The following is a 17,064-nucleotide window of genomic DNA, read 5'->3' as shown; positions in this document are numbered from 1 at the left end:
CCTATGTTTGTTTTTTCTAAAAATATTGTGTGTAGGTGTCAAAGCTCATGTGGACAACGAACTCCCAGAGTTTATTGCTGATATTGTAGGTAAGACCTTCATCTTCCAGCTCAAGTTAGTAGAGTTCAATTTCACTCACAAACACCAAACCTTCACCATTTCCCGTATCATTTCTGAGCGTCAGGACGCACCTCTCCCAGAATTTGTTATTAATATTGGTACCTCATACTGTCTTAATATATTTTTCCTAAAGAATATATTCATGAGCATTACTGCATTCTGAACAGGGAGGTGACCATGGTACTGATGATGATATGCCCAGAGAGAATCCAGTAGCATCTAAGGTCTCTGCTGGTGACAAGAAGACTGATGTTGAGCTACCATATGGTGAGTCAGATGAACTCGAAGTGAATACAAATGCCAAACATCAACCATCCTCAACTGTTGTACCTGGAGGCGGGCGTCCGGCATCAACCAAGCAGGTGGTTGGTCCAAATGAGAATGGAAAGAAGAAGGCACGCCTGGCATAGCTCCACCTCGAAAACACAAATCCCCACTACATTTTCTTCTGTTTTAATGTCTTCCTTTTATTTTCTTATCGTGAAAAGCTTTTGCAACTCTTTTTCTATGTTATTTAAACTCAATGTAGTGGTGGATGTTTTGACTATTAAAGAAATTTATTTACTAAATATGTCCTTTAAGTTTCTTATCGCACAAAGCTTTACCGACTTTATCTATTCTATATTAACTTCAATGCAGTGGTGGATGTTTTGACTATTAACAAAAGTTATTTACTAAACATGTCTTCTTTTAGTTGAAATGAAATATCTAAGGCAAATTAATCCGTGAACAAATCATGACCTCCGCATGACAAATATTGTGAAGATGACAAGTTTGAAATAACAAAACTATTAATCTATAATAACAAACGTACGTTATCGATTAAATGATCACAATCTCAAAAACAACGACAGTCCATACAAACATAAACAGAAAATATGAACTTCTTACTGATAAGCTGTAAGACATGTACATGTCAGTTCTTACATACTTTCTGTAAGGCTGAGGAATTTATGCCATGATCCCTGGGACAACATAATTTGTCCTTAAACCAATTTTTTACATTCAAATAATAAATAATTCAGATATTACACTTTTAAATCAGTCATTATTTTCATAGAAGATGTAAAACTACGTTCTATCAAATGATATAAGTAAAATATGCTTCATATATTTTAGTCTTCAGCCAAAAAATTCAGTCTTCAGCCAAAAAATTCAGCTAACTGAAATTGGAATATATTAAATTACACATGTATATGTTGTTTGAAACTATGTTCTGACAAATGAAACAAATAAAATATTCTTTATATTAGTCTCGATTCAAATGAAACTTTTGCTGATATTGTAGTATTAGTACATGTGATTAATAATTTTACTTTGTTTATACTGCATTTCATATTCATTGGCATAAAACAAATCCACTTTTAAAATTTTGAAAGGATAATCGTGAATTAAATGATATGCCACAACTTAATATCTATGTCTATATCCTTCTAAAAGTTAGGAAAATAAAATCCAATTTAAAAATTTGTCAAAAGCAATGAAGATTAATAAATGTCAAAATTTCCATTTTAGAAAAAATAAAATATTTTTATACATACATTCAAATTTTGATTATTTTAAAATAATTTCAAAACCAATAATGCAGAAACTGAAATACAATAAAATACCTTCATATGTCTGCTAAATATTTTTTTACTAAAATACAAAAATTGTTCAAAAATATAAAGTAAATTATTGTATAAAATTCTGGCGCGTAGCGCCGGCACACCCCTAGTATATATATACATGCATGAGATTTCAAAAGACTATCATTGTTATATTCATTTATGTAATTTTGAATCGATCTAACACTTTAGTTTATTTTTACTATTTTATTCTCAAAACAACATATATCAAATAATAAATAGTCTTACTAAATATATTTACGATCTAAGACAAGAATAAAATTAAGTGCAAATAAAAAATAATCAGGTTTTTAATCTATAGGACAAACATATTAAGGTTGACCCGGAAAAATATATGTTATCCATTAATATATCTAAATAATAACCAAACATAATAGATATTATATATCCAAAATCATATGTATAATTAAAATAACATAATATTATTTAAAGCCAATAACATATTAATTAATTACAATTCAAATTATAAAATTATTTAAAATTAAAATAAATCATTATAATTTATTTACTTTATAAATATTTTAGTATCTGTGCATGAGCACGGAAAAATCACCTAGTTATCAAGAATTTGTACACAATATTCAATTATTATAAAATTTAAATATTAAAATATTATTTTATAAATTTATATCTAAATCACACATTTAACAGAAAACGGAAAATTCTAAACCACTAAATAAATCTAATATAAAATATTTGTGCAAATATAAAAAATTTATTAAATATTAAAGACTATAAATTTTTTTATTAATTTTAAAATAAATCATTTTAAAATTTTTAATCCAAAATATAATATATTTAAACTTATTACTCTATAATTTAATAAAATAATATATTGTAACATCATTAATTACAAAAATATTTTTTCTCATAAACGCTCGATAGATATTAAATTTTCTATAAAATAAATATTTATTAATTTTGATAAATAATTGTTCAGAACTAAATAAAAATATCATTGAGAGGTCATTGAGGCAATTTCTAGTCCCTCGCATTGGCCACGGTACCGGTTCCTTATACAACAAATCCCTATGCTCAAGCTCAAGCTTGGTTTCAGCAAATATTACGTTTGATATGGAGAGTGTGTGGAACAATTCAATACTGATGAGGTGTTATTGGTTTATATATTTTGATTGATTTGGAAATCCATATAGTATTTATAAATCCAAGTAAAATATGTAAATCCAGAAGTTTTCCTTCGGATTCGAGTCTTTGTATTTTTAACTAAAAAATCCAAACAAATCCATTATGAAATCAAATATATTAGTAAATCCGTACGATTGAATAACATTTGATTTGATATAAAATTTATGAATCATTAAACCAATAACACATGATTTTAATACAGATTTGAAAATCATAGAACAAATAACACTAGATTTAGTTCGGACTTCCAAATCCATTAAACTACAACAACCAATAACCCCTACTCAAACACTCCAGTCCAATAACTCAGCCTCACAGTCACTCTGTTTCGGCTTGTTTTTAGGGGCGGACCCATGTAAAAGTAAGGTGTAGTATGTACTCCACTCTCTCTTTTTATTTGTTAAAAATTCAGTTTAAAATTTGTTTTAAATACCTTTATTTAACTTGTTTTACATAATGTTTACATGCTTAATATTAAAAAATATCTTTGTATTTTATGTTTATAACATTTATGCCGCATATTTAAACAAATTTTTGGGTCCGCCCCTGCTTGTCTTCTCAGCCCTATGCTTACCAACATCTTGAGTCATGCTCATCGTGAATCCACTCATGAACCATGACTCGCCTAGCATATACAATCCAATTGTTTCTCGCACCAGACTTGATCTGAATTACTATCTTGACCTTGAGGTTTATCCATCTCGATGATCGTGACTAGCGATCGCACTCAAACTCATGACCATCGACCAATATACCTGATTCTTTGGGTTTTTTTTCACAATCGTCTCGATTTACCGCAAATGCACACACGATTGACTAATACCCCATCGTGAACTTTCTTCCTAGAATCACAGCCTATCCGCTTTCGCTCATGATCAGAATTATATAAAATTGAAAATACATAAATGGTCGAATTTCCAAAATAGCACATTTCTAAGTTTATATCACAAAAATAGCACTCAAAAACTAAAATGACCAAAATAGCACCTTTCTAAGTTTATCCTTTGAAAATTTTAATTTTTTTATTTTTCAATATTTGAAATCTTATCCCCAAAACTTCATTTCTAACCTCTAAACCCTAAACCCTAAACTCTAAACTCTAAACCCTAAACCCTAAACCATAAACCCTAAACCCTAAACTCTAAACCCTAAACCCTAAACTTTAAACCCTAAACCCTAAACCCTAAACTCTAAACCCTAAACCCTAAATCCTAAATCCTAAACCTCACCCTTTAACTCTAAACCCTAAGTTTGTGACTTTTGATAAAACATTAAGTGCTATTTTTGTGACTTTTGACCTTGAGTGCTAGTCTGGGAACATAAACTTGATTTAGTGCTATTTTTGTTTTTTTCTCTACATAAATTATTGATATAATTATAATTTCTATTAAATAAAGTTTTATGAAACTTCAAAATCTATCGTCTCGAAAGAAGTTCCATTAAATTTTGTAAAGACGAGCTTAGATTTCATTTTTTGCAAAGACAAGTTCATAATTACAATTTCTATTAAATAAAGTTTTATGAAACTTCAATATACAACGCGCCACTCCAGATAATTTCAAACGAGTTTTATTTATCATCATTGCTTGACTTTTTATTACACTTTTACTATCTTATCTTTATTATAGCACTTACTATCTTGTAGATATCATCTTCTTACTTTCTTAGTGATTTGTTTATAAAAGGACAACCTTGCGAAACGAAAACGTCAAAGAACCTGATAAACTCTCACATTTGGTTCCATCGTTTAGCATAGATCAATTTGTGTTCGGGAGGCAACCAAAACCCAGGGAAATATTCTTTGGAGCTCCCCAAAACCGATTAAGCAACCACACAGAATCCGCTTCCTCGGAAGACCCATCATCGTTCCGATTCCAGCTGAAGTAGGCATGAGTCCTGTTTTTGATATCCAGCAACCCGTGCCCAAAGCTAGCTTCTCGGAAGGCAGAGAAGCTCGGCTGTGGCTGCATCATGCTACGATAAGAAGAACCAAGTCATTCATCAGAAACATAGAAAGTCTTTGTACAGCTAGCTAATATGGTAAAAAATTACTCAGTAAGCAAGCCTTCTGCGTTTCCTCCGTCCCCGATGGTTATGTACACCGGAGCCGACTCATCCGGTATTGGCTCACACAATCCATTGACAATGTTGTAGGCAATGTTAGAAACACGTTCCTGCGTTAGTGTACTTGATGATCACTTGGAGGCAGTGGAGATACAAGGGTAGATTAATACTACTGGGGAGGACTAAATTTAATTTTTTTACCGATCTCTCATAGGCATGAACATGGCCTGCAAACACGACATCGACCTTGGACTTGACGAACCACGGCTCGTACATGACCCTCATTGTTTCACCTTCCATGTAATGACGCTCATAGCTATGGTAAAAGGGGCAATGTACTAAGACTATCAGCCATGGAGTCTCTTTTCGGTTTACTCTTTGGAACTCCTTTCGTAGCCATTTGTACTGAGGAGTGTATACCCCTAATTAATCCATCAGATTAAAAAAGTCTTTAAAGAAAAGCCAACCAATAATATAGTTTATCTTTCTTAAAGTGCATTTCTTCTCTCTAGTCATTATTACCGTAAGATGAGTAACAAGACATAACAATAATATAAGCTGAAGCCCTCTTGATGGAATACCACAATGGAGAGATACTTCCCGATGCCTTGTACGGCGTATGATACCGATTCGTAAAAGGCTTGAATGGTTCTGTTTCACCCTGCAAAAGCAAAAAAGTCAAGTTCCATTTCGAGAAACCAACAAGGGTATTCATTCAAAGTCTTACAATTTCAGGAGCATAGTCGATTTCGTGGTTTCCTGCAGTCCATATCCAAGGTTGATAAGCAACACTTCTCTCAACAAATCTTCCCCAAGTATCCCATCTGTTGTTGTCGTGCAAAGGGTAAAGATCCGCATAAGACAAGTCTCCTAGGAACAAAACAGCCTGTCCTTTTCCCGGATTCATCTCATAATGGCTTAACGTTCGATTTGAATCATATGTTTGTCCTAGATCCCCTGGATATTGTATTAGAAATAAATTAAATATCTAAGGTCACAACAGAAAATATGAATCTACCAAAGACACAAGTTGATACCAATTAAGCCAAAGGTGTAAGGTACGTCAGGACCAGGTTTAGGCGGAGTAAAGAACCAGAATCGCCTCTGCCACTTCCTACTCCCAATTTCATAGTAGTATTTCATATCAAACTGCAACACTCATATAGAATCAAATACAAAATAGATTTTATAAATAGAAAAAATCAAACATAAGATACATAAGATGCAGTTATATTAACCAACGACCTAACTATATTTATTTGATTATTCTCTGACTGTTTATTCTATCTACTACCTCTCGCAGGTATTATGTACACCGAGCCATTTAAATAAAAACAAATAAAAACCTGTAACTAAATACAACAAACAAGTTGTTAAAGACTTACTTCCAAATCATCAATGAGGCAGTGGTGGATGTAACCAGATGTATAATTGAAGAAACGGTAGGTGTTTATGGTTGCTACTGCTAGCTTCTTCGATTTTCCATTCTCAGACCAATAGCGAACTGTGTTAGAACAGGGCGCAGAAGGAGTCACCCATGAAATAATCACTCCATTGCCTTCATGGTTACCTTGCGTTATATGAACCTGTTGGGGAGTGTTAGGACCGGGGGGAACTTTAAAGACATCGCTGTCTAATGGCATGTCGTCTGGTACAAAGACATAGCTGTCTTTTTTTTTTTTATCAGGTAAAAAGACATCGCTGTGTAATGGCCTGTCGTCAGGTAAAAAGACATCGCTGTCTAATGGCATGTCGTCAGGTAAATCACTTCCTCTAAGTAGTCCCAGGGGCGGATCCAGCCTTTTGTTTAATATGGGCATGCACATATATAACAAATATTTTGATCCAGGGCACTTAAATAAATTAAACATTAGTTATTAAGGAAAAAAACAAAAAAAAAACAGTGTGGGCACATGCCACACCTAGTTACTACCTGCGTCCGCCCCTGCTTCTAACATATCCACTGGTAATCCCTCCATCACATAGCTCAACAAGAACTCCAAGCAAGAAGATTATGAAGCAAACACGCATGATTGTAAGGTCAGATCTTGAACTCATCTTCTCTCTCTTTTCTTTTTCTGAATCCGAGACCACGACCGTGCTTTGGATTTTCCGGTCAGGGAAATTAAATTGACTTGTCTAGAAGTGACAGACATTGATTTTATAATTATCAGGGGAACTACAGGGGATATTCGACTCCTTTTTATCAAGTTTTATTTTATTTATATTTAGTTGCCTTTTCCGAAAACTTGTCGAAAAATATAAACTGATGTGGCACGTTTATTAATGTTGAAAACTTGAAATAGGGCCTTTGATTAGTTTATTTGGATTGATCGGAAAGAGCCGTACCTTTATATATTTTATTGTAGAATTAACGTTATTTTTTTTTTTGTTGTAACTCATTAATTCATTTATTTTTTGAGCAAAGTAACTGTATAAATTTTTGGGAAGAATTTCAGTTGTAGATATGAGGAGATTTAATTATTTACTTGTAAATTTTCTAAAGCCAATACATAAGTGTTCTATGTATTTTGTTTTCTAAAATAAAAAAATATTGTAGTTTTATAAATCTTTGTAAAGCATGATTGGAAAATATTTTTATACTTAAGAAAAAAAGGTTACTAATGAAAATTCTACAGCATTTCTAAAACATTTACCAATCATCATCATTATCACTATTTTCCTAGGTAAGGTTAGGCATGGGCATTCGATTTTTGCTTTGGTTTCGGTTTGATTAATTCGGGTTTCGGATTTTTCGGTTTTGGACTTCAGGTAACCAAACAGGAACCGTCCAAAAATCGGTTTGGATCGGTTGGTTTCGCTTTAGAACATATAATAACATCAGGAACCGGTAGCTACTCAAAAATTATCAGGTCCGGTTCGGTTCTGGTTACTTTTGTACTCAATCTACCCAAAAGTATCTAAAAATGACCAGTCTACCTGAATTACCCAAATAAAAAGTATTCGAGTTACCCAAAAAATACTTGAAATACTTAATTTTTTTAAAAACTTTAAAGTTTATAAAATATTTTTTAATTTAAAAATTATAACTAATGAAATCTGAATATTTTAGTACTTAGTACAAAAGTAATTAAATAATTTTTGGATTTATAACATAATTTAAATATTTTAGTTATTTAAATCTAAATATAAGTAATATTTTAAATATGTATTATATTTCGGGTACCCAAAAATACTCATTCGATTATCAATTTAGTTCCGGTTTGGTCCGGGTATCCGCAATATTTTAAGATAGAAACCGTTCGGGTTATTATGTTTTTCAGTTCGGTTTCGGATCTGATAATTTCGGTTCGGGACGGTTTGGTTTTTGGTTCCCGTTAATTTTTCCCAGACCTAGGTAAGATGGTCGAAATCTAAAGACCCAAATGATCCCAAAAACCGCGAGACAAATCATTTAAAATATTTTTTGATCATACATAGTTTACATAAATAGACCATATTTCAAATTTTAGTTGTCTAGCATCTTCTTAATCCAATGTACCATCCGACCACGCCTGTATAAATATATTATCAAGAATTGGTACACAATATTCAATCATTCTATAATTATTATACAATTTAAATATTTGTATATTATTTTGTAAAATTTATATCTAAATTAGACATTTAACAGAAAACATTAAATACGCAAACCACTAAATAAATATAATATAAAATATAAGTGCAAATATATAAAATCTAGTAAATATTAAAGACAATATTTTTTAAAATAAACCATTTTAAAAATATTATAATATAGTTAAGCTAATTACTCTATAATTTAATAAAATAATATAAACATTATTAATTTATAAAAATTAAATTTTCTCAATAAACACTTGATAAATATTAAATTTAATGTAAAATAAATATTTATTAATTTTTCGATAAATAATTGTTCAGAACTAAATAAAAATATCATTGAGAGGTCATTGTGGCAATTTCTAGTCCCTCGCATTGGCCACTGTACCGGCTCCTTTTACAACAAATCTCTATGCTCAAGCTCAAGCGTGGTTTCAGTAATATTACGTTTGATGTGGAGAGTGTGCGGAACAATTCAATTGCTCGAGATATTGATAAGAGTGTTCTATGGGATGGTCAATATCAATCGTATCTCGCGCTTGGAGAGCTGATGCTAAGAGTTTTCGAGGCTCCTAAAACAAATGATGTACTATAATAGATTATCGAACCAATTCTAAGAGATTTTGCTTAATCTAAGTGCAATCGATGATTAAAAAGATTTTCTAAACTAACGATTAACGCTAATGCAGTTGCAGAATAATAAAAACGATAAATGAAACGACTTTCTTAACTAAGGGAAAAGAGAACTCATGGGCATAGGAATTAGACCTCGGGTGATCAAGTTTCGAACTAAGGATGGCAAAACGAACAATCAAACTATCAACCTTAAGCTTAAACACAATTCTAAACAGACTCTATGTCTAGATGAATGTTCATTTACTAACACATTTCAAACAACAAATGTCTTTGGTTGAATAATATGAAAGCAGTCATTACTAGCAAGTCTAAAGGCTATCTTAGCACTTCTAACAACAAATGTCTTCGGTAAAATATGCTAAAAGCTTAGAAGAGTTGTCTCAGGCATTTCATCAAACACCTTCTGGGTGGAAAATGCCTAAAGGTCAACTTTTGAGTAGCTAACTCAGAAGAAGCATTATGAATACTCTACTAGCAAGGATTAAGAATGATCTACACTAAAACATCTTAGTTCTAACCTAATCACACTTAATCTCTCTAACCCATGAATTCAAAAGGTGATTACTCACTAATCTCCATGATTCCTCTTAAACCCATATTGGATTTCAGATTAATCATGTAGAGGAATACAGAGAATCGATATGAAAACAACAGGATTGCAATAACAAAAAATCGATTGAATCCAAAGAGATAAACTTTCCAAGAGGTTTTTTTGGTTATTTTTCTTAAGATCCAGATCAATCTGCCTCCAAAATGGCTTACAAAGGATTCTTAAACATAGGTTTAGAAAGTGTAAAGAGTGCATAATGAAATGACCAAAAGGCCCTTGAGTAGAAATGAATTCGGGGAAACAATAGGTCGGGAGCGACCTCCAGTAATCGCTGCGAGAAGTCGCTCCCGGGTCGTTTCTTCAGGAGCGACCTGGAGAGGTCGCTGCGACTGGTCACTCCGGGGGATGAAGACGCGAGCGACTTCTCTGCGTCGCTGTGGTAAGGTCGCTCCGGGGGATGAAGACGCGAGCGACTTCTCCGCGTCGCTGTGGTAAGGTCGCTCCGGGGGATGAAGACGCGAGCGACTTCTCCGCGTCGCTGTGGTAAGGTCGCTCCAGGCTTCGGGAGCGAACCGGAGGGGTCGCTGCGACTGGTCGCTCCGGGCGCGTTTTCGTTGTTTCTACGCGAGCGACATCGGGGTGTCGCTCTGGTCAAGTCGCTCTGAAGGGGTGTCACAGCGACTTCACGGTGTCGCTCTGGTGCGGTCGCTCCCATGCACTGCTCGTCCAATGATCACCTTTATCACTTCTTTTTAGCTCTAAATGCACTCAATTGTCTCCAAGAACTCCACGTGGTACTCCAATACCTGATAAAGACCATGTATGCAAAATGCAACCTAAATATGTCTAAATCATAATCTATATGATCAAAATGCCCATGGGTGAATGGATAAAACAATGGAAATATGCAAGATATCAAGAGCCGTCTTTTCAGAAAAGCTATCGGAAACAAATAGTTATTCTTTTTCTTAAGAATATTGTTGATTTATTCTTATTCCTTTCTGTTTGTGCAAGATGTCTTTGGTAAAAGCTCGTATTCCAAACTTTGCTTTCATTTTTAGATCATAGACGTTAAAAACAGGGAAATATTATCAAAATATTTTTAACATCAAATTATAATTCACTAATTAAACGAAATTACATATTCAGAATACAAATAATTATAGAGTCACCAAGGCGGTAAAAACTCGGAAGTAAAGAAGATAATATTATGATCATTATTTACAAGTTGCTAAATAATGAGCAGACATAACATTTGTGGGTTGGCAGTGTTCGGAAAACCAGACGGTACCAGCCGGTCGAACCGTGGATCCCCAACTTGCCGGTTCCGGGTTGCTCTAAAAACCGGATTTGAATTAAACCGTTAGACCGGTTAAACCGGTAAAACTCGTAAAAATAGGTGAACGGTCCAATATCTAAATCTGGTGTTTAAAAAATTTAAGTAAAAAATAAAAAATTTAACTTTGGAATAAAAAAATCATATTAGTTTAAGATAATTGCCTAAGTATAATATTTTATAATATTTCATATTAATTTATAATTATAAAATTGAAATAAGTATAAATATTAATTATATAATTATAAATTTTATCTATAATTAATTAAAATGTTATAAAACTCGGTTGAACCGGTTAGACTGGTCTCACCATTTACTCAATCACTATGACAGGGTGCTAAAAGTGTTCTACTGGATGGTCGATATCAATCGTATCTCGCGCTTGGAGAGCTGTCGTGGTTACATGATTCCCTTTTCAGAAAAGCTACTCAAAAAAACTAGTTATTCTTTTCCTTAAGAATGTTGTTGATTTATTCTTATTCCTTGCTGTTTGTGCAAGATGTATTTGGTAAAAGCTTGTATTCCAAACTTTGCTTTGATTCTTCGATCATAGACGTTAAAAAAAATTGAAATATTACTGAAATATTATCTTCACATCAAATTCATATTTCACTAATTAAACAAAATTTACATATTCAGAATACAAATAATTATAGAGCCACCAAGGCGGCAGAAACACAGAAATAAAGATAATAATATGATGATATGAGCAGAAATAACATTTGTGCATTGGGCAGTGCCAACAGTGTTCTGAAAACCGGATCGTACCTGCCAGTCGAACCGGTCAAACCATGGATCCTCAACTTGCTGGTTCTGGACTGCTCTAAAAAGTGGATTTAAATTAAACCGCCAAACCGGTACGACTTATAAAAACTGGTGAAGCGGTTCAATATCTAAATCGGGTTTTTAAAAAATTGAAGTAAAAAATAAAAATTCAAAAATTTGTATAAAAAAATTCACATTATTTTAAGACAATTACCTAATTAGATTATTTTATAATATTTCTTATTATTTTATAATTATAAATTAATATTTTAATTAATTAATAATATTGTAAAAACTTGGTTGAACCTGTTAGACTGGTCCCACCATTGACTCAATCACTAGGCCGAGTCATTGCTAAGAGTGTTTTATAGGATGGTCGAATCATATCTGGCGCTTGGAGAACCGCCGTTGTTACATGATCGCCATTTCAGAAAAGCTACTGGAAACAACTAGTTATTCTTTTCCTTACGAATGTTGGCGATTTATTCTTATTCCTTGCTGTTTTTGCAAGATGTCTTGGTTGAAGCTTGTATTCCAAACTTTGCTTTGATTCTTCGATCATAGACGTTCAAAGAACGGAAATATTATCGTAACATCAAATTCATATTTCACTAATTAAACGAAATTTACATATTCAGAATACAAATAATTATAGAGCCACAAAGGTGGTAGAAAGGCGGAAGTAAAAATAGTTAATATTATGATCAATATTTACAAGTTGCTAAATAATGAGTAGAAATATCATTTGTGTGTTGGGCAATATTCTGAAAACTGGCCGTGCCGGCCGGTCGAACCGGTCGGAATCCCCAACTTGCTAGTTCTGGGTTGCTCTAAAAACTGAATTTGAATTATACCGTGAAACAGGTTTAAAACCGGCAGACTCGCAAAAACCGGTGACCCGGTTCAATTTCAAAATCTGGTTTTTTTAGTTGAAGTAAAAAAATAAAATTTTCATCAATTTGGTATACAAAAATTATCATTAGTTTAAGATAATTACCTAATTATATTATTTCATATTAATTTAGAATTATAAAATTGAAATAAGTATAAATATTAGTTATATAATTTTAAATTTTATTTATAATTAATTAAAAATATTATAAAAACTCGGTTGAACCGGTTAGACTGGTCTCACCATTTACTCAATCACTATGACAGGTCATTGCTAAAAGTGTTCTACGGGATGGTCGATATCAATCGTATCTCGTGCTTGGAGAGCCGTTGTGGTTACATGATTCCCTTTTCAGAAAAGCTACTCGAAACAACTAGTTATTCTTTTCCTTAAGAATGTTGTTGATTTATTCTTATTCCTTGCTGTTTGTGCAAGATGTATTTAGTAAAAGCTTGTATTCCAAACTTTGCTTTGATTCTTCGATCATAGACGTTAAAATATTATCGAAATATTATCTTCACATCAAATTCATATTCACTAATTAAACAAATTTTACATATTCAGAATACAAATAATTATAGAGCCACCAATGTGGCAGAATCACAGAAATAAAAATGAGAATATTATGATATGAGCAGAAATAACATTTGTGCGTTGGGCAGTGTTCTGAAAACTGGATCGTGCCTGCTAGTCGAACCGGTCAAACCATGGATCCCTAACTTCTGGTTCTGGACTGCTCTAAAAAGCGGATTTGAATTAAACCTCAAACCAGTACGACTCATAAAAACTGGTGAACCGGTTCAATATCAAAATCGGGTTTTTAAAAAATTGAAGTAAAAAATAAAAATTCAACAATTTGGTATAAAACAATTCACATTATTTTAAGACAATTACCTAACTAGATTATTTTACAATATTTCTTATTATTTTATAATAAATTAATATTTTTAGTTAATTAATAATATTATAAAAACTCTGTTGAACCTGTTATACTGGTCCCACCATTGACTCAATCACTAGGCCGAGTCATTGTTAAGAGTGTTCTATAGGATGAATCATATCTGGCGCTTGGAGAACCGTCGTTGTTACATGATCGCCATTTCAGAAAAGCTACTGGAAACAACTAGTTATTCTTTTCCTTACGAATGTTGGTGATTTATTCTTATTCCTTGCTGTTTTTGCAAGATGTCTTGGTTAAAGCTTGTATTTCAAACTTTGCTTTGATTCTTCGACCATAGACGTTCAAAGAAGGGAAATATTATCTTAACATCAAATTCATATTTCACTAATTAAACGAAATTTACATATTCAAAATACAAATAATTATAGAGCCACCAAGAAGGTAGAAAGGCGAAAGTAAAAATAGTTAATATTATGATCAATATTTACAAGTTGCTAAATAATGAGTAGAAATATCATTTGTGTGTTGGGCATTATTCTTAAAACTTAACCGTGCCGGCCGATCGAACCGCTCGGAATCCCTAACTTGCCAGTTCTGGGTTGCTCTAAAAACTGAATATGAATTAAACCGTGAAACCGGTTTAAAACTGGTAGACTCGCAAAAACCGGTGAACCGGTTCAATTTCAAAATCTGGTTTTTATTTTAAGTTGAAGTAAAACAATAAAAATTTCAACAATTTGGTATACAAAAATTATCATTAGTTTAAGATAATTACCTAATTATATTATTTTATAATATTCAAATCATTTTATAATTATAATATTGATAAAATTATATAAATTAATTATATAATTATAAATTTATATTTTTAATTAATTAAAAATATCATAAAAACTTGGTTGGACCGGTTAGACTGGTCCCACCATTTACTCAATCAGTACGTCGCGTCAATATTTGGTCTAGTTTCAAAACATTGGCGTTGGGTGAAACAATAGTAGGTGGTGAAACCAAGGCTCGTGGCTTGGTGATGATTAATTTGAGGGCAAAAGTCCAATACGGTGAAACCACTAGGGTTCGAGTCCCGACCACTGCAGAATTAACATTTCGGCATCGCCTGGGACATAAGACCGACACGTGGCAACACGTAATTAGTCTGGATCACTTCTGTGTAGCCAAGATACCCCTGTATAATTCAAAAAAATAGTAGGAGGTTATTATCATATAGCATAAAACTAAATAAAAGATTACTCTAGGTAATAATAAATTGCTGACTTACTTAACCCTTTGATTTTAAGTATAAGTTGTACATATTTGTTTTAAATGAGCCACAACTTTTTATGTTCTAATTAGGCTAAAAACTGATTAATTTTTGTTGCAATTATTTTAGTTTTAAGTTTTGGTTTGAAAATATTTTGTTTTCTTTTAAAGACAAATTCCTATATTATTTATTTAAACTATGTTTCATGTATAGATATATATATTAAAACTTTTAGACATTTATTTTTTATTTATGTTGTTTAATAAAAAAATATGAAGAAAAATAAATGAAGAATTTCATGTTTACCACTTTCATGATACCATTATTCATCTGTACCACCATTAAAGAGATATTTTCAAAAATACATTTTTAATTAAGTGGCAAAAGACTGTTATACTCTTTTTCTCTATATGCATATTAAATAATTATTTAAACAAATAAAATAAATAAAAATAAAAATAATATATATATATTATGTTTTCGAATTATACTTCTTCAAATTCAAATTTTTTAATAATTTTTTTGAATTTTTTAAATCAAAAATTTTGTTTGAAACTATTTTTTTAATATTTTTTTAAGCATTTATTTATATATTTATTGGAATCCTTAATTTCACATTCCAAAAATTATATCTCACCCCTCAACTCTAAATCCTCAGTATAGATTAGTTAACCCTAAGGGTATGAATATCTTTTACCCTTCATTTAAAATGAGGGTAAAAGTGATTAGTATAAACTTGAAAAATGGTACTATGAATTAGGCCTGGGACGGATCCGGATATCCGGAAAATTTAGGGTATCTAGATATGTCGGATCTGTGGATTTAATATCCGTATCTGGATTTGCGGTTTCTGGATATCCGAATTTCGGATATCCGTCTCGATATTCTATTACCCGCGGATATTCGGATCCGGATCCATAAAAATAATCAAAAAAAATATTTAAAAAAAATATATAATACTATTTTTTTAATATAATACATAAACTAAATATTTATACAAGATTTATAAATATATGTATATGTTTGTAATATTGTAAAACTAAAATCTAATATTATAAAATTAATTTATGTATAAATATTAATATATCAAATATTAATATTATTGAAATTTAAAAATTCAATATGTTTTAAAAATACGGATCCGGTTATCTGGACCTAAAAATTACGATACCCGGATCCGAATTCAGTTTAGACGGATCCAAGATTTTACTATTCGGATTCGGATATGGACATCCCAGATATCCTATTTTCGGAGCGGATCCGGAGCGGATCTCGTATCGAATCCGGATCTCTGATAATAAGTCTCAGACCTACTATGAATGTAGTATTTGTGGCAATTTCTTAATAATAAAACTAAATTCGTTACATATAATTTTTTATAAATATAAAAATATTTCCTTTTTATTATTACGTAAGTTTTGTAGAAACTAAAGAAAGGAAAATTAAATTAAAACCCAATTAGAAATTTATCACCCAAAAAGGAAATAAAAGTTGTAGTAATGATAATTATGTATAATTATAATTCGTCAAGATTTACTCTGTAACTAACTACTATAAGATTTAACATGAGTACAACACTAAAACTATATTCTCAAATAATATTATAGACGTGTCTTTCACTAACGTTGTCATTTCTTGATGATTCCTCCGCGGACGCTTGCGATCGAATACACTTACACCCAAGGATTACCAATTATAACCTTTCATTTAGATATTAAGACCTGCACTTTTCGCAGGATGAGTTTATTTGTATATAATATCAATATTTTTTTTATATATGTGATCATTTTATTTATATATATAAAATATTTTTTATTGTTATTATACAATTTCTTTCCGATGGATCGGATCAATTTTTATTAAAAATAATAGAACAAAACTATAATTAATACATCATGGGTTGATCGGATTGAACATTAAACAAATTATGACATAAAAACCTTATTTTTTCCATCGAACACATTCTTGAAAAAAGTAAATAGTATTGTTTTCACAGTTGAATTATTTTGACTTTTATCTTCCATATGGTTTTGAAAACTTTCAAATCAACCATCGAATTGATACATGTCATTTTAATGTTTTTAGTCGTATACTTAAGGAAAATTTACATTTTTGTAATTTAAAGTTGTTTTAAAAAATTCAAAATATAACATCTAAGAAAAAATCTAACATATAAGAAAAATCTA

At 31.5% G+C, this 17,064-nt stretch overlaps 1 protein-coding gene and 1 long non-coding RNA gene across 2 annotated transcripts; one reads left to right on the top strand and one right to left on the bottom strand.

Annotated features, from left to right (window-relative positions):
• The first annotated feature begins 25 nt into the window (after positions 1 to 25).
• LOC125586391 lies at positions 26 to 689 on the top strand. Its single transcript, XR_007322908.1, has 2 exons — positions 26 to 89; positions 288 to 689. It is a non-coding gene; the product is annotated as an uncharacterized LOC125586391 (long non-coding RNA).
• Positions 690 to 4,447: 3,758 nt separating this feature from the next.
• LOC106400439 (fe(3+)-Zn(2+) purple acid phosphatase 12-like) lies at positions 4,448 to 7,149 on the bottom strand. Its single transcript, XM_048756472.1, has 8 exons — positions 6,892 to 7,149; positions 6,344 to 6,758; positions 5,996 to 6,107; positions 5,686 to 5,915; positions 5,481 to 5,619; positions 5,160 to 5,380; positions 4,947 to 5,068; positions 4,448 to 4,868 (listed from the first exon to the last, which is right to left on the bottom strand). Exons 1-8 carry the CDS (start codon positions 7,014 to 7,016, stop codon positions 4,652 to 4,654), a joined length of 1,581 nt encoding a protein of 526 aa, XP_048612429.1. The 5' UTR covers positions 7,017 to 7,149; the 3' UTR covers positions 4,448 to 4,651.
• Positions 7,150 to 17,064: the final 9,915 nt, after the last annotated feature.

The sequence above is a fragment of the Brassica napus genome, chromosome C4 (assembly GCF_020379485.1).
Source record: "Brassica napus cultivar Da-Ae chromosome C4, Da-Ae, whole genome shotgun sequence".
NCBI lineage: Eukaryota > Viridiplantae > Streptophyta > Magnoliopsida > Brassicales > Brassicaceae > Brassica > Brassica napus.
This window is presented reverse-complemented; position numbering and strand designations above follow the sequence as displayed.